At 37.1% G+C, this 17151-nt stretch overlaps 1 protein-coding gene across 1 annotated transcript in view; it reads right to left on the reverse strand.

Moving 5' to 3' along the window:
* Positions 1 to 17151, reverse strand: part of LOC136864294 (xanthine dehydrogenase) — a 358258-nt gene that overhangs the window by 231887 nt on the left and 109220 nt on the right. Inside the window, exon 3 of the mRNA XM_067141086.2 lies at positions 261 to 430. Within this exon, the coding sequence (XP_066997187.2) occupies positions 261 to 430 (170 nt within the window). The remainder of the gene's footprint in view (positions 1 to 260; positions 431 to 17151) is intronic.

The following is a 17151-nucleotide window of genomic DNA, read 5'->3' on the forward strand; positions in this document are numbered from 1 at the left end:
CTTTAGAAAAAATAATATTAGGACATATCAGTTTTGTTTTTGCAGCTTCATGCAAAAGGTTTTAAACATTGTGATCAACAGCCCCATAGGGTAATATGACTTGCAAGTTCAAAAGGACGTGGATTAATCACTATTGTTATAGACCATGAAGCAGTTAAAGACTCAGCCATGAACTGGGTAATATTATAGTTCTTCGTTAGAATTAGGCACAATTTCTCTCGGTTTACTAATGAAATGATGCAACATAATGAAGGCCTTACCGAATTCACTGCATGGGATATAGTCTCCCCTGTAGCTGGATGTTTCCATGTTACATTGACTATACAAGCACCACAGCCTCCCTCATGGCACATAGCCTTTGTACCTCGTAGATTGGCATAATTTCTAATGTAGGTATTTAATGAAGTATCCACTGGTACATCTTCATCAACTAAAAACAAGGAAAGCAAAAAGTCTTTGTTAGATCAGATAGCAAAATGGATGAAAATTAGTAATATTCTGGCTGTTTTACACAGAAATGCCTCACCACTCATCTAGATAGCAGGTTTAGATTTAAAAAATACACACACACAAATGACAAGTTGAGAAGATTGTTCAAATTATGTCTCATGTGAGATTGTTACAGTAAAAGGGCGAAAATGCAACTTCAGTCAAATCATGCAGCAATCATTTGTACCTACCCACAGTGGAGTGAAAATTAATTAGGCTTGTGTCTAACAGCAGAAAGAAAGATTATCCCACAGTCTTGTGAAGGAACTCCATTGATTTCTAAACTGAAATCAATTGTCAATGTGTAATTCTCTATGTGCTACACGTTTTCCAGAAATTTAATGGACGTTTTCTGTTTTTCTGTAAGAGGCTAGCCTTAGTCCTGTAAAATGTTTTAGAGTTTTGTTGTTCGAAATGCTAATAACAATAACATTTGAAATTTTGAAATCTAGCCTTCATTCTGTTAGTGCACAAGTCAATGAACCTCACCAAGTAATAAGATTTGAGACCCATGGACCTCACTTTTATTCTGTTATGTTTCTTGATATATATTTTTAACTTCTATTTGTAATGTTCTGGAATATTAAATACAGTAGATGACCCATCTAAGGGTAACAAGGATGTGTAACCAATCAGCTGTCACAAAAGGCTGTTGTACTCCCCTCAGATACCACCTTCCATAGCCATATTCAACTTTGACAATTAGATTTATTGATGTCAAACTAGTTCAGACTAAACATCATCCATTTCTCTCATCCAGCTCCTGCCAGATTGGGATGTGTATGGCACCTTTCCATCTTGCTCTATAAGACCACCATTCTTCCTCCTTAACTGTGTTCCAAACCAGGTTTCTTCTAATTATACTAATTTTGATTGTTCCAACCACCTTAGTCTGAGTCTCCCTATTGCCCTCCCTCCAACCTGGGTTTCCAGCATCTGCTTCAGCATTCTTCATCCATCCTCTTTAACATGTCCAAACCATCTAAGTTTATCCTTCCTTCTCTATTCTGTCAAAAAGCTTTTCCACTCCAATTTCCTTCCTGATGTCCTCATCCTTACTGTCTTTTCTTGTCTTTCCTGTGTCTGACTCCATGGCTAAATGGTTAGTGTGCTGGCCTTTAGTCACAGGGGACCCGGGCTCAATTCCCGGCAGGGTCGGAAATTTTAACCCTAATTGGTTCATTTTACTGGCACGGGGGCTGTGTATGTGCCTTCTTCATCATCATTTCACCCTCATCATGATGCATAGGTTGCCTACGGACGTCAAATCAAAAGACCTGCAACTGGCGAGCTGAACTTGTCCTCAGACACTCCCAGCACTAAAAGCCATACGCCATTTCCATTTTATTTTTGTCATTCCTATCATTCTTCTGAAATATTTTCATTTCACTGGCCTGGATTTCATTCTCCTGTCTTTTGGTCAGTACCCAGACTCCACTGCATATTGGGCAGTAGTACATCTTCTACATCACTTCTTTACACTTCACTTCATTGGTACTTCCTTTCTCCACACCAGATTTCTCACACTGGTAGAATGTATTTTCCTGTTGATCTCCATGTCCAGCCCTGAATCCTGTACCAGTTCACTTCTGAAGCTCTCAAAATGTCGATGTTTTGTCCCTATAATTTTATAATTCTTTTCCAATCCAGTTCTCTAGTCAAAACCATTGTCTTACTTTTCTATACTGATTTTTATTCCACAGTTTTCAATAATTTCACTTAATATATCAAGTTGCCTTTGCACTTCCTGTCTGTTTGCAACCCACACTACAATATCATCTGCAAACAGCATTACAGTACCTTAAGCTCTGTCCCCATATTTTAGCTTTGTCTCCTTCACAATTTCATCCATGACCATTATGAATAGCAGTAGTGACAACACTTCCTTATAGTCCAGTTTCATTCCAAAACCATTCTGATCTCCCCAGATGTGTTTGGCCCTGCTGCAACAATTTTTATACATGCTTGCACTTATTTTATCAGCTGTTTCCCAAATCCTTTCTGTTGCATTACTATCCTTACCTTTGCTCTGGGTACACTTTTCTAAATCACAGAATGTCATCACAATATCTTACTTATTCCCAAAGTTTTTCCATTAATTCCCTCATTCTGAAGATTGGGTCATGTTTATCTCCATTTCTTCTTGTAATTGTCCTTTCACCTTTCTTCTCATTCTCTTTTGTAGTACCCTTTCAAATATTTTTGCTACCTGAGAGAATAGTGCAATTCTTCGATAATTATCTTCTTGTCCCCCTTCAAATATAGGTATTATTACTCCTTCACTCATTTGGTACAGATTTTTTTTCCATATACATCAAAATAGCCTATACAGCCATTGTAGACCAAGAGGCCCTACTGCCTTTATCATTTACACACACAATTCATCCAATCCTGCTGCTTTTCCCATTTTAATTTATTTAGCAGCAATTTCTGTCGCCTCACACTCTTACACTATCATCTTGTCTACACCCCTTCTCACATTCAGAAGCTCATCAAAGCAATCCTTCCATCTTTTCTTTATCTCCTCTGGTTGTGTTATCTCTCCTCCTTTCCATTTCAAATGCTTTGTGTAGAAGTTTTTCCCTCCCCCCATCCCCACTGTTTAATGTTGCACTAACATATCACAGGCTTTCAGAATGGAAGGATGGTAGCAGCTCTGGCCTTTATTAAGGTACAGACCTATTATTTACCTGGTGTGGAAATGGAAAACCACAGAAAACCATATTCAGGGTTGCCAATGATGGGATTCAAACCAGCTGTCTCCTGAGTGCAACCTCACAGCTGCACGACCCTAACTGCACAACCAACTTGCTCTGATTTTTCCTTCTTACAAGTCCATATAGCACCTTATACACATCCTTTCCCAACTCTTGTGAAATCCTTCCCAGCATTTCTTCACTTACTACTTTCCTGCACCTTTTCATTTCCTGATATTTTCGTCCACTTTCTTCCATTTTATCCCTGTTCGAAAATTGCCATGCTTTCTTCTTACTTTTCACTGCTTCCTTTACCCTCTCATTCCATGGTGGTGTCTATCTTTCACTCTTTCAGCTATTCTGCCACAAAAATTCTCTGCACAGCTCACAAATTCCTTCTTAAACATGTCTCATTCCACATCCACACTCTCCTGCCTCAGTTCTGGCATGTGATTAAATTCATTTTGGAATTTTTCTTTCATTCCCACTTCTTTTAATATCCATACTCTTATTTCTTTCATTCTTACTAGTTTTCCTATTTTCATTTCTATTTCCTGAACCACTTACTGCCCACCCTTGACCCGTTTGTAACAAATGCCACCAAATTCCTCCCTCTTTATTCCTCTTGCCATATCCAAAAGGTCCAATAACTGCTTCCATTCCTTTTCTTTATCACATCCTAATGTTGCATTAAATTCATATATTCTCTCTTTCTCTTTCTCTTTCTCTTTCTCTCTCTCTTTCTCTCTTTCTCTCATGTCTCCAGGAATGTATCCATACCATCATCTTTGTATCCAGTCTGGGATGCACACACTTGGATGAAATCCTTTACTCCATTCTCTGTCCTCAACTGTATCTTGATTATTGTATCACTTATGTAGTCCACTTTATCTACATATTACCGGGCGAGTTGCCACAGCAGAATTCTCTGGCCAGCAAAGAATTAAGTGCCTGCGATGTTCCTAAACTCTCATTGCTACCTTCCTACATGTTAGGGCAATATAAAGCAATCCACAGGAGCAAAGAATCATCTAACTTCAAGCACAAATTCACAGTAATAACATTTAACAACAACACAAGGTGAAGAGAAAGGCAAAAAATCAATGGAGCATAAAAAATATTTTTTACAAATATCACACAGGTTATACTGCAACTAAACACAGGGAAATAGTAATTGCTTACAGAGATTATGCAAGTGATTTCTCAAATTAGACAATGAGCAATTTACTGAGAATATTCTGAGATAGTTGTAACAATACTTCCACAAATGATTAAATGGTAATTAAATATTAAAAGGATAATTCATTCTTTCAACAAATGTCTCTTGTACCATGCTTGAAATTGAAGGCAAAGTAATAACTGATAAACATGTTCTGTGTGACTCATTCAACTCCTTTTTTTATAAACATTGCCAAAAACCTAGCTCTAAGTATTCCTGAACATAATACTGTGTCTTTCAGTGAATTTACTAGTCTTGCATCCCTTTACCTGTACCCAACGGATGTAGCAGAAGTAAAGTCCATCATATCTAACCTTAAAAGTATGAATAGCTGCAGAATAGATGACATTACTATCTCACTATTAAAAAAAGCAAAGGACCCTATAATAGGATTACTTGTAAAGATCATTAACAAGTCCCTGACTACCCGTATAATACCCAATAAACTAAAGATACGTTAGCTTAAGTGATCCCTGTGTTTATGGGAGGGAATAGACTAAATCCAAGTGTTTATAGGCCAATCTTGATTTTATCAATTGTTTCCGAAAGTATGGAAACAGTTGTGAAGAAAAGACTTTTGGCTTTCCTAAACAAAAACAATTTCTTCTATAAGGGGCAATATGGGTTCACAGAGAGGTCTTGTACTGAAGTAGCTACTGTTGATCTCATTACAATGTTACAATCCACCGTAGACAGCAACAACATTGCAGCAGGCTTTCATTGATCTTGCCAAAGCTTTTGATACTCTTGATCATAGTATTCTTTTAGGAAAATTAGAAAAGGCTGAAATTCATGGCCTTGCCCTGAATTGTTTTTGAAATTACTTAACAGGATGATAGCAACTTGTTACTGTGAATAATTACTCAAGCTCTGCCAATTATATAACCCATGGTGTCCCACAAGGTTCCATACTAGGTCCTAATTCATTTCTTATTTATATAAATGATATTTCTTCATGTAATCTAAATGGCTATATCACATTATATGCCGATGATACCAATATCTTCAATACGGGCAAAAGTAAGGACACAGTTTTAGAAAACATGCAGCAGGACTTGCTCACTCTCTTACACTGGTACCAGTGTAAGAAATTGACAATGAATCTGCAGAAAACTAAATACATAATTATTTCAAAACAGAAAATCATTCACTCAAATACCGGTAGTGAAAAATTACTCAAATGATACGGAAATAGAAAAAATAAATAAAGTGAAATATCTTGGATTAATTATTGATGAGAACCTGACCTGAAATGATCATGTTGAATATATAACTAAGAAAATTGCCCCAGTTGCTGGGTTACTAAAAAGACATATTTAATCCCTAAACACCTCCTCCTACAAATTTATTATTCACTAGCGCATAGCCACTTCCAATTGTGTAATTTGGTCACATTGTATAAAGTCTTCCTTGAATGAACTAATGGTGATACAAAACAGGGCAATAAGGAACAAAAAATAATCTTACAATTATACACCCCAGTAAAAGACCTGTACACTCAGACTAAAATTCTATCTCTCAGCATAATTACAGAGCTTAATTCTATCATACTATTGTATAAAATAAAAAGAAACAATATTTCACAACTCTACCTTAATAACCAATTCAGACCACCACAGGTTTCAAACTAGACATGCAGATGATTTGGCCTTATATCATATCCACTCTTCAAAATATGGGAAGAACAGTTGTAAATTCTAAGCAATTCAAGCACATAACAAACTTCCTGCTGACGTGAAAATTGCCCCTACTTTAATAACATTCAAACTAAAGGCAAAGGAAAATGTATGGAATAGATACATCATAGGTCAAATATAAATAGGTAATGTTTAAAACAACCACCTGTCCTGCTTTGTCAAACCTGTTGGATTGTTACTCACTTGTAGTACTAAATAGTTTATGTAACTTAGCATAATTAAGGAACTATAGAATGGTTTTTTTTTTTTTTTTTTTTTTTTACACTTTCTGTATTTATGTGTGTACTTTTACTGTTGTAGTCACCTGATTATATCATTGTAAGTATCAGAGTTTTCAGATCCACCACTGAATATATTATTCATTGTACAATTCCTCTGTACGAGCCAATGAAATAAATATGTATCTACCTTTCACAAATAAGATGCTATTTTTATAAATTAGGAGAAAAAATTTAGAAATGAATATTACCACTTAGGACATAAGTATATTTCCTAGTCATTAAAAATGCACTAAATTTAGTGTCACACAAAAAAATAAAAATGAATGAGTGCATGGTAAGTTCATCACAGGTACATTTTTCTCAGAAACAAGTGAAACTAGAGATATAATTTGTTGTGGGTATCCACGGGGTTTGTATCGACATGGGACATGAATTCTATTTTGATAATTAACATTAAGTCTGATAAAATATTAAACGCAAGGAACATATGTTATCATGCACTCATTCTTTTATTTTTTAATTTTCAAAAGACTATACTTTCTTCCTTCAAACAGACACAAGATAACGAGTACTAGATTAATTTGTATTACATCCCACTACCTACCTTTACAATTTCTGGAGATAATGATGAGCTGAAAGTTTGTCTCACAGGAGTTCAAATACTATTGGACTGAGCTGGGATTGAACCCACCTGCTTGGGGCCAGAAATCTAGTACTCTTACCATCCAAGCTACTCAGCCTGACAGAACTGTGAGAATTATGGCTTTACTTGGAAGGTCTAAGATCTGAATACTGCCATATGGTGAAAGTGAAATGAAGTAAGGGTTGCTAATGTTAGCATTTAGTCAATATCTGGGTGATATTGCCTTTTATAGTGTACTACAGAAAATCTTTCTATGCTATTATTTTAATCTCCATTACAGCCCATCAAGACCCCTGGAGAAGTCAAAGGTTAAGGCTCTGCAGCAAGAAGGATAAAGTGATCAGTTCTATGTCAAGCCGTCATGTCCTCCAGTAATTAATCTAGTACTCATTTATGTTTTATGTTGAGTGAAACTCATGGTCATATGCCAATTGCAAAGTCTCTTAGTTATTTCTCTAATTCCTGGTAGGAATATATATATATATATATATATATATATATATATATATATAAAATAACTTGTCCTGACTGACTGACTGACTGACTGACTGATTCATCATCGCTGAGCCAAAACTACTGGACATAAAGAAATGAAATTTTGGGGATATATTCATATTAAGATGAGGTGTTTGCTAAGAGAGGATTTTTGGATATTCCGTTGCTAAGGAGGTGAAAAGGGGGGTGAAATTTTAAAATGAGTGTATCTATATCTCAAAACGTTTAAAGTTTACAAATGTAAAAATTGGTATTTAGAATCATCTTTAAAAATAAGGAAACACGTATTTTTTTGTTTTCAGAAAATCCCAATAGGAGGGGTGAAAAAGGGTGAAAAAGAGGTTGAATGCCTTTAATCAGGATACCAGTACTTATACCTCAGAAACTGAAGATATCACAGACCTGAAAATTTGTGTTTGGGATCTCCTTCAAAAATAAAGAAACATGTATTTTTTTGTTTTCGGAAAATCCAATTAATGGCGGTTAAACAGGAGTGACAAATTGGGGTGAATTTTTTTGAAAGATTATATATCTACAGAATATCTGAGAAACGTAAACTGTTACATACCTAAAAAGAGGGTATTTGGAATCTCCTGTAAATGTAAAGAAAGAAGGGTGATTTGTTTTTGGAAACTCCACTTAAGGGGAACTAAAAAGGGGTGAAATTTTTAAATGAGGATTTCTACAGTATATCTCCAAAACTTAACATGTTATAGAAGTGAAAAATGGTATTTTTTATCTCTATTAAAAATAAAGAAACGTGTATTTTTAGTTTTCGGAAATATCACTTGGGTGGAAGGGGGGGGGGTAAAAGTGACTGAAAATGGTGTTGAATTCTTTTAATTAGGCTACTGATATCTCAAAAATGAAACGTGAAATTAGACATTTGGAATCTGCTTTAAAAGTAAAGAAACACGTATTCTCGGAAAATCCAATGAAGTGGGGGGGGGGGGTGAATTTTTTTTTTGTAGTTGTTTTACGTCGCACCGACACAGATAGGTCTTATGGCGACGATGGGACAGGGAAGGGCTAGGAGTGGGAAGGAAGCGGCCGTGGCCTTAATTAAGGTACAGCCCCAGCATTTGCCTGGTGTGAAAATGGGAAACCACGGAAAACCATTTTCAGGGCTGCCGACAGTGGGGTTCGAACCTACTATCTCCCGAATACTGGACACTGGCCGCACTTAAGTGACTGCAGCTATCGAGCTCGGTAATTGAAAAAAAAAATTGACTTAATTGTATGAGAAAACATACATCTAACAAAAACTAAAGTTGTTACGGACGTGAACATTGGTATTTGAATCTCCTTAAAGAAAAACGCGTTTGATTGGGGGGGGGAACCATCTTGGGGGGCGGGAGTGAAAAGGAGTTGACTTCCTTTCATGAGGACACATAAATCAAAAACTGAAGAAGTTAGAGTCGTGATAATTGCTATTTAGAAGATCCTTTACTATTAAAGAAACAAGTATTTTTTGCCGGAAAATTCACTTGGGGGGGGGGGAGTGTGAAAGGAAGGGAAAAAAGTGAATTATTTTAATGAGGATACTTATATCTCAAAACTGAAGGTAACAGACGTGAACATTGGTGTTTGGAATCTCCTTTAAATATAAAGAAACACGCCTTCTTTTAATTTTTTTTTTGGGGGGGGGCGGGTACATGAACTTTACGTCGCTGGGATGTAAAAGGAGGTGAGCCCAATTGATTTTACTGTTCATAATATACTTATAAGGAGCCTCCGTTGCTCAGGCGGCAGCGCACTGGCCACTCACAGCTGGGTTCCGTGGTTCAAATCACGGTCACTCCATGCGACATTCGTGCTGGACAAAACGGAGGCGGGACAGGTTTTTCTCCGGATACTCCGGTTTTCCCTGTCATCATTCATTCCGGCAACACTATCCAATATTTCAATTCATTTGTCATTCATCGATCATTGCCCCAGAGGTGTGCTTTGGCGGCCAGCACAATTCCTATTGTCGCCGCTAGGTGGGGCTTTATTCGTTCCATTCCTGACCCTGTCGAATGACTGGAAAAAAGGCCATATAGTTTCGATGTACTTATTCTGATCATAAACCGATCATTTTTAATCTTTCCTGTGTTCGTTTTCAACAGCCATCTTTTCATTCGGAGAACGTTCTTAGATTACAAAAGATTCTCCTGGCATATAAATAAAAATTTAAACACATTTGAAATAAACAATAGGAATGAGATGGACCGTCAAATTGTTCACCTCTATAATAAGGTCAATAATGCACGGAAGTATGTCATTGGTATCGCCAGAAATTCCGCACACTTGCCTACTCGCGACGATGGTGCTGGTCACATTGTAACAATGACACTGGCAGCAGATGTAATTTACCGCCAAGTAGCGGTCTTGCACCTTGCCGTGGGGTCCAGAACATCTTATAATAATAATAATAATAATAATAATAATAATAATAATAATAATAATAATAATAATAATAATAATAATAATCTGGATCGTTGTCAAATGTGCGGACCACCCTGGAAACGGGTCCTGGACAGGTAATGACTAAGAATGCAGTCCGGCCGCGGGTTCAGTACCGCCAAGGCACAGAAGACGACACCACGCCGGATGACCTGAAGGATTTGATGTATATTAAAAATGCTTATAGGAAAAGATGGCAAAGATTTGGGGACGCAACTGACCGGGTGGAATATCTGGACCTAGCCCGGGAAGTACGAAATCGATTGCTGGAAAGAAAGATTGAAAAATGGGAGGAAACATGCCGTAATCTATCAGAAAACGAGTCAGATCGCGAATTTTCGCGGATTCTCGCAGAAAACGAGTCAGACCGCGAATTTCGGCGGATTATATATCTACAACAATAAGCATTCAATTGTAAATTTCAGTATATTACCGTAGCGAAGCACGGGTATCTTGCTAGTCTATATATAAAATAACTTGTCCTGACTGACTGACTGATTCATCATCGCCGAGGCAAAACTACTGGACATAAAGAAATGAAATTTTGGGGATACATTCATATTAAGATGTAGGTGCTCGCTAAGAGGATTTTTGGATATTCCGTCGTTAAGGGGGTGAAAAGAGGGGTGAAATTTTAAAATGAGTGTATCTATATCTCAAAACTTTAAAAGTGTACAGATGTAAAAATTGGTATTTTTAATCTTCTTTAAAAATAAGGAAACACGTATTTTTTTTGTTTTCAGAAAATCCCAATAGGAGGGGTGAAAAAGGGTGAAAAATTGGTTGAATGCCTTTAATCAGGACACTGGTACTTATATCTCAGAAACTGAAGATATTACAGACCTGAAATTTGGTACTTTTGATCTCTTTTAAAAATTAAGAAACACGTATTTTTTGTTTTTTGAAAATCCAATTAACGGGGGGTGAAAAGGGTGTGAATTTTTAAAATGATAGTATCTATATCTCAAAACTTTTAAAGTTTATAGGTTTAAAAATTGGTATTTAGAATGTCCTTTAAAAATAAAGAAACACGTTTTTTTGTTTTCGGAAAATTCCAATAGGAAGGGTGGAAAAGGGTGAAAATGGGTTGAATGACTTTAATGAGGCTACTTATATTTCAGAACCTGAAGATATTACAGACCTGAAAATTGGTATTTGGGATCTACTTTAAAAATAAAGAAATAGGTATTTTTTCTTTTTTTGAAAATCCAAATAATGGGGGGTGAAAAGGGGGCAGAATTTCTAAAATGAGTGCCTACATCTTGAAACTTAAAAAGTTTACAGATGTAACAATTGGTATTTAGAATCTCCTTTAAAAATAAAGGAACACGTATTTTTTTGTGAATAATGGGTTGAATGCCTTTAATGAGGATACATATATTTCAAAAACTGAAGATAGTTCAGAACTGTAAATTTGTATATGGGATCTCCTTTAAAAATAAAAAACACGTATTTTTTTCTTTTGGAAAATCCAATTAATGGCGGTTAAAAACAGGAGTGACAAAGTGGGGTGAATTTTATTAAGACTATATCTACAGAATATCTGAGAAACGTAAAATGTTACAGACGTAAAAAGTGGGTATTTGGAATATCCTGTAAATGTGAAGAAACATAGGTGATTTGTTTTTGGAAACTCAACTTAAGGGAAACTAAAAAGGGGTCAAATTTCAAAATGAGAATTTCTACAGTATATCTCAAAAAAACTTAAGTTACAGAAGTGAAAAATGGTATTCTTTATCTCTATTAAAAATAAAGAAACGTGTATTTTTAGTTTTCGGAATTACCACTTGGGTGGAGGGAGGGCGGTAAAAGTGACTGAAAATGGTGTTGAAATCTTTAAATTAGGCAACTGATATCTCAAAAATGAAGACGTTACAGACGTGAAATTTGATATTTGGAATCTGCTTTAATAGTAAAGGAAGATGTATTCTCGAAAAATCCAGTGAAGGGGGGTGTGAAGAATTGAATAATTAATTGACTTAATTGTATGAGAATACATACATCTAATAAAAACTAAAGTTTTTACAGACGTGAAAATTGGTATTTGGATCTCCTTTAAAAACAAAGAAAAACGCGTTTTTGGGGAGGGGACCATCTTGGGGGAAGGGAGTGAAAAGGAGTTGAATTCCTTTCATGAGGAGACACAAATCAAAAACTGAAGAAGTTAGAGTCGTGATAATTGCTATTTAGAAGATCCTTTACTATTAAAGAAACAAGTATTTTTTGCCGGAAAATTCACTTGGGGGGGGGGGGGGGAGTGTGAAAGGAAGGGAAAAAAGTGAATTATTTTAATGAGGATACTTATATCTCAAAACTGAAGGTAACAGACGTGAACATTGGTGTTTGGAATCTCCTTTAAACATAAAGAAACACGCCTTCTTTTAATTTTTTTGGAGGGTGTAAATAAACTTAACGGCGGTGGGGTGTAAAAGGAGGTGAGACCAATTGATTTTACTGTTCATAATGTACTTATAAGGAGCCTCCGTTGCTCAGGTGGCAGCGCGCCGGCCTCTCACAGCTGGGTTCCGTGGTTCATATCCCGGTCACTCCATGTGACATTCGTGCTGGAAAAAACGGAGGCGGGACAGGGATTTCTCCGGATACTCCGGTTTTCCCTGAGATCATTCATTCCAGCAACACTGTCCAATATTTCATTTCATTTGTCATTCATCGATCATTGCCCCAGAGGGGTACTTCGGCAGCGTAATTCCTATTGTCGCCGCTAGATGGGGCGTTATTCATTCCATTCCTGACCCTGTCGAATGACTGGAAAAAAGGCTATATAGTTTCTATGTACTTATTCTGATCATAAACCGATCATTTTTAAGCTTCCTGGGGTTCGTTTTCAACAGCCATATTTTCCTTCGGAGAACGTTTTTAGATTACAGTACCTTCTCCTGGCATATAAATAAAAATATAAACACATTTGAAATAAACGATAGGAATGAGATTGACCGTCAAATTGTTCACCTCTATAATAAGGTCAATAAAGCACGGAAGTATGTCATTCGTATCGCCAGAAATCCCGCACACTTGCTTACGAGCGACAATGGTGCTGGTCACATTTTCAAAAATGACAATGGCAGCAGATGTAATTTACCGCCAAGTAGCGGTCTTGCATGTTGCTGTGGGGTCCAGAATATCTAATAATAATAATAATAATAATAATAATAATAATAATAATAATAATGTTCAGGACCGTCGTCAAAATGTGCGGACCGCGGTGGAAACGGGTCCTGGACAGGTAATGACTAAGAATGCAATTAGGCCGCGGGTTCAGTACCGCCAAGGCACCCAAGACGACACCACGCCAGATCTCAAGGATTTCATCCATATTAAAATTGCTTATAGGAAAAGATGGCAAGGATTTAGGGACCCAACTGGCCGGGTGGAATCCCTGGACCTAGCCCGGGAAGTACGAAATCGATTGCTGGATTGAAAAATGTGAGGAAACTTGCCGTAATCTATTAGAAAACGAGTCAGATCGCGAATTTCGGCGGATTATATGTAAAACAATAAGCATTCAATTATAAATTTCAGTATAATACCGTAGTGCAGCACGGGTATCTTGCTAGTATATATATATCTCCTGCCAGGTTAACCATGCATCACAATTGCACCAGCTAGGCAGCTTCCTGTATTATATTGGCTTTCATAAAATGTATAACCGAGTTATTTATAAACCAAAATTTATAATTACCATTCTTCAGATGAACCGATTTAATTGTCAGCAAGTATTTATTTCAATTGACTGTCATTCTGTGACAAAATGGGTATAGTGGTTATGCCTCGCATATTTTTAACCAAATTACAGCCGGGCTGAGTAGCTCAGATGGTAGAGTGCAGGCCTTCCGAGCCCAACTTGGCAGGTTTGATCCTGACTCAGTCCAGTGGTATTTCAAGGTGCTCAAATACCTCAGCCTAATGCTGGCAGATTTACTGGGATGTAAAAGAACTCATGCGAGACAAAATTTCAGCACCTCAGCATCTCCAAAAACCATAAAAGTAGTTAGTGGGACATAAAAACCAATAACATTAAACTGAGTAATTAATTGCATGGAGAGTTTCTAACTATCTGTTAAAAATGGTTTCTTTAGGAGTGACCAGCTATCCAGGTGCCATGGCACTCAAAACTCAGAATCATCAGTGAAGTTAAGAATTACTTTCTCCTATTCATTTTAATTGGACAGGTAAACATAACAGAAAAGGTTACCAACATGGGAAGAACTAGGATTCTTTTCCGGCAGTATATTAAGTGATGCACTAAATAACTGAATAAGATATAAACACTCACTGTCACAAGGCCTCCATGCACAAACAAACAGAACCTCAGGTTGCCACTAAAGACAATCAAATTCCAGTCTGTAACAGTCCATTTGTCATTCACAACACCATTGTAAACGGACATGATAGATGGGTGTCAATGGTAGGACATGTAATGGGTACAGCAAGACAATGTTCTTCTTCCAAGCACCTGCAAATGATTTGAGCAGACACAGGGACCTGTAATGATGGTGCTACATGTGCCTGGAGAGCAGACATCTTAACAGCTGGAAATGTTCGAGTTTATTGGAGGATCAGGTGATCCAATGTCCTGATCGTCTATCGAGGATGTCCAGAGCCCAGCTGTCACGTGCATGTCTTCACACATCTACTAGTCTCAACACGCCCGAACAGTTTGGTCAGAAAGTCCTAGGTGACAGGCGATTTGTTGGTATGACCATCCAGCCTCGCACATTCCAATAATGTATCCTCTCAGAAACTCTGATAACTCGGTAAAATCTCTTGGATTGCATTCTTTTCTTTTCCTAGTGGTTCAACATTGCACTAACACATCAAAGGTTTTCAGTAATGCAAGGATAGCAAAGGGAAAGGATTTGGAAGGTAGTGGCCATGGCCAGCATTTGCCTAGTGTAAAAATGGGAAACCTCTGAAAACCATCTTCAGGGCTGCCAATGGTGGAATTAGAACCCACCATCTCCCCAATGCAGCCTCACAGCTACGTGATCCAAACCATGCAGCTATCTCTTTGAGATTGCACTTAGTGGCATGTTGAGTAGTGTACTAACTTTCTACAATCGCAAACACTTCTACTATATACAAGTAGCCTCCGAGAGCCTTTACATTGGCCACAGTTTGCAGCAAGTTAATGCCTCTTTAGGCAGGGACATTCAACTACTCATGTCACTATGATAATCATTTCACTTCCTGCTTGCGATGTTAACTGCATGTTGAGTTTTCCAGCAAAATGACGACTCCTCAGTGAACGACTTTTCAATGAGAGTACTCCAACAGTACTTAAAATCCTTAATGCTGCTCTTTTTCGTTTACCACTCCTTTTGTTTACTGAGTATCTTTCCAAGCTGTCTAGCTGTCTAATGTGAGAGGGAGTTATGCCACAAAACTCAAAAAATGCAGTTTTTGCCATTTCTAGTATTTTCCTGCCATCTGTTGTCTATCATGCGAACTACAGCCATGTGGCATAGCTCCCGCGTATTCTGCCACAGAGTTTCTAAGTTCTGGAAGGGACAATTTAGAACACTCAATTTATTTTCATTCCTTGTCAAAGTGGCATAGCTCCTTCTCTCACTAGACTCCTCAAATATCAGTGAAAAATTATGAAATAATGATTTGCCCTAGTATGTCAGCAAGGAACATTCTCTCTTCCCTTTCCCAGAAAATCATCCCTACCATTAAAAAGAAGAATCCAGCTGAGCAATAGACAGTCTACTATAATGAGAAATAAGCATGTGATCAGTGGTAGACCATAAGCCACAATACATCCAGCACTGATCTATAGTGAGGGAAGGTCAGGAGGACTACCAGGCACTAGATATCTGTTGTCCTTCACAGTCACTTCCACACAAGCATGCTTCTTTTACACTTACATTGAATGACCTTTACAGAAAAAAAAATTACAGTTTGGTGCATTTACTTTACCTTTGAAAAATTATAGCTTTACAAGCATATCATCATCATCTTTCCCTTTTTATCCGAGGCATATCTTTAAAGAAAATTAACACAGCAATGCTTTTTCCTATCAACAGTTAAAGCATATCAAATCTGAAAAATTCCCTTTAAAATGTGACTCAAAGATGCAGTTTGGAAAAGTCCAAAGGAAGTGCTCTTTCCCACAAATAATTTTAATATTAAAAAGTGTCCACAATGTTTTTCTATTTGTACAAAATTTCTCCACTAAAAGAAATCATGAAATGGAAGTATATTAGTAAGAAATTGCAATCCACAGATATTCAAATATAAACTGTAATATTTTTTAATGAATGGGAATGGAAGTCTGGAGGTCATACTGTAGTTAAATTATTCTTGTATTTCTTTTAGTTCCTCTTTTATAAATAACTAGCAAGATACCCGTGCTTCGCTACGGTATTATACTGAAATTTATAATTGAATGCTTAACGTTTTATATATAATCCTCCGAAATTCGCGATCTGATTCGTTTTCTGAGAGAATCCGCCAAAATTCGATATCTGACTCGTTTTCTGAGAAATTACGGCAAATTTCCTCACATTTTTCAATCTTTCTTTCCTGCATTCGATTTCGTACTTCCCATGCTAGGTCCAGGTATTCCACGTGGTGAGTTGGGTCCCTAAATCTTTGCCATCTTTTCCTACAAGCATTTTTAGTATGGATCAAATCCTGAAGGAGATTCGGCGTGGTGTCGTCTTGGGTGCCTTGGCGGTACTGAACCCGCGACCGGACTGTATTCGTAGTCATTACCAGGCCAGGACCCGTTTCCAGCGCGGTACCAACAATATTTGACGATGGTCCAGAGCATTATTATTATTATTATTATTATTATTATTATTATTATTATTATTATTATTATTATTATTATTATTAGGATTATTATTATTATTATTACAGATGTTCTGGACCCTACAGCAAGAAGCAAGACTGCTACTTGGCGGTAAATTACATCTGCTGCCATTGTCATTGTTGACAATGTGACCAGGAACATTGGGCGCGTAGGCAAGTGTGCGGGATTTCTGGCGATACGAATGACATACTTCCGTGCATTATTGACCTTATTATAGAGGTAAATAATTTGACGGTCAATCTCATTCCTATCGTTTATTTCAAATGTGTTTAAATTTTTATTTATATGCCAGGAGAGTCTACTGTAATCTAAGAACGTTCTCCGAAGGAAAAGATAGCTGTTGAAAACGAACCCAGGAAAGATTAAAAATGATCGGTTTATGGTCAGAATAAGTATATCGAAAATATA

This window comes from Anabrus simplex, chromosome 2, assembly GCF_040414725.1.
Source record: "Anabrus simplex isolate iqAnaSimp1 chromosome 2, ASM4041472v1, whole genome shotgun sequence".
Classification (NCBI taxonomy): domain Eukaryota; kingdom Metazoa; phylum Arthropoda; class Insecta; order Orthoptera; family Tettigoniidae; genus Anabrus; species Anabrus simplex.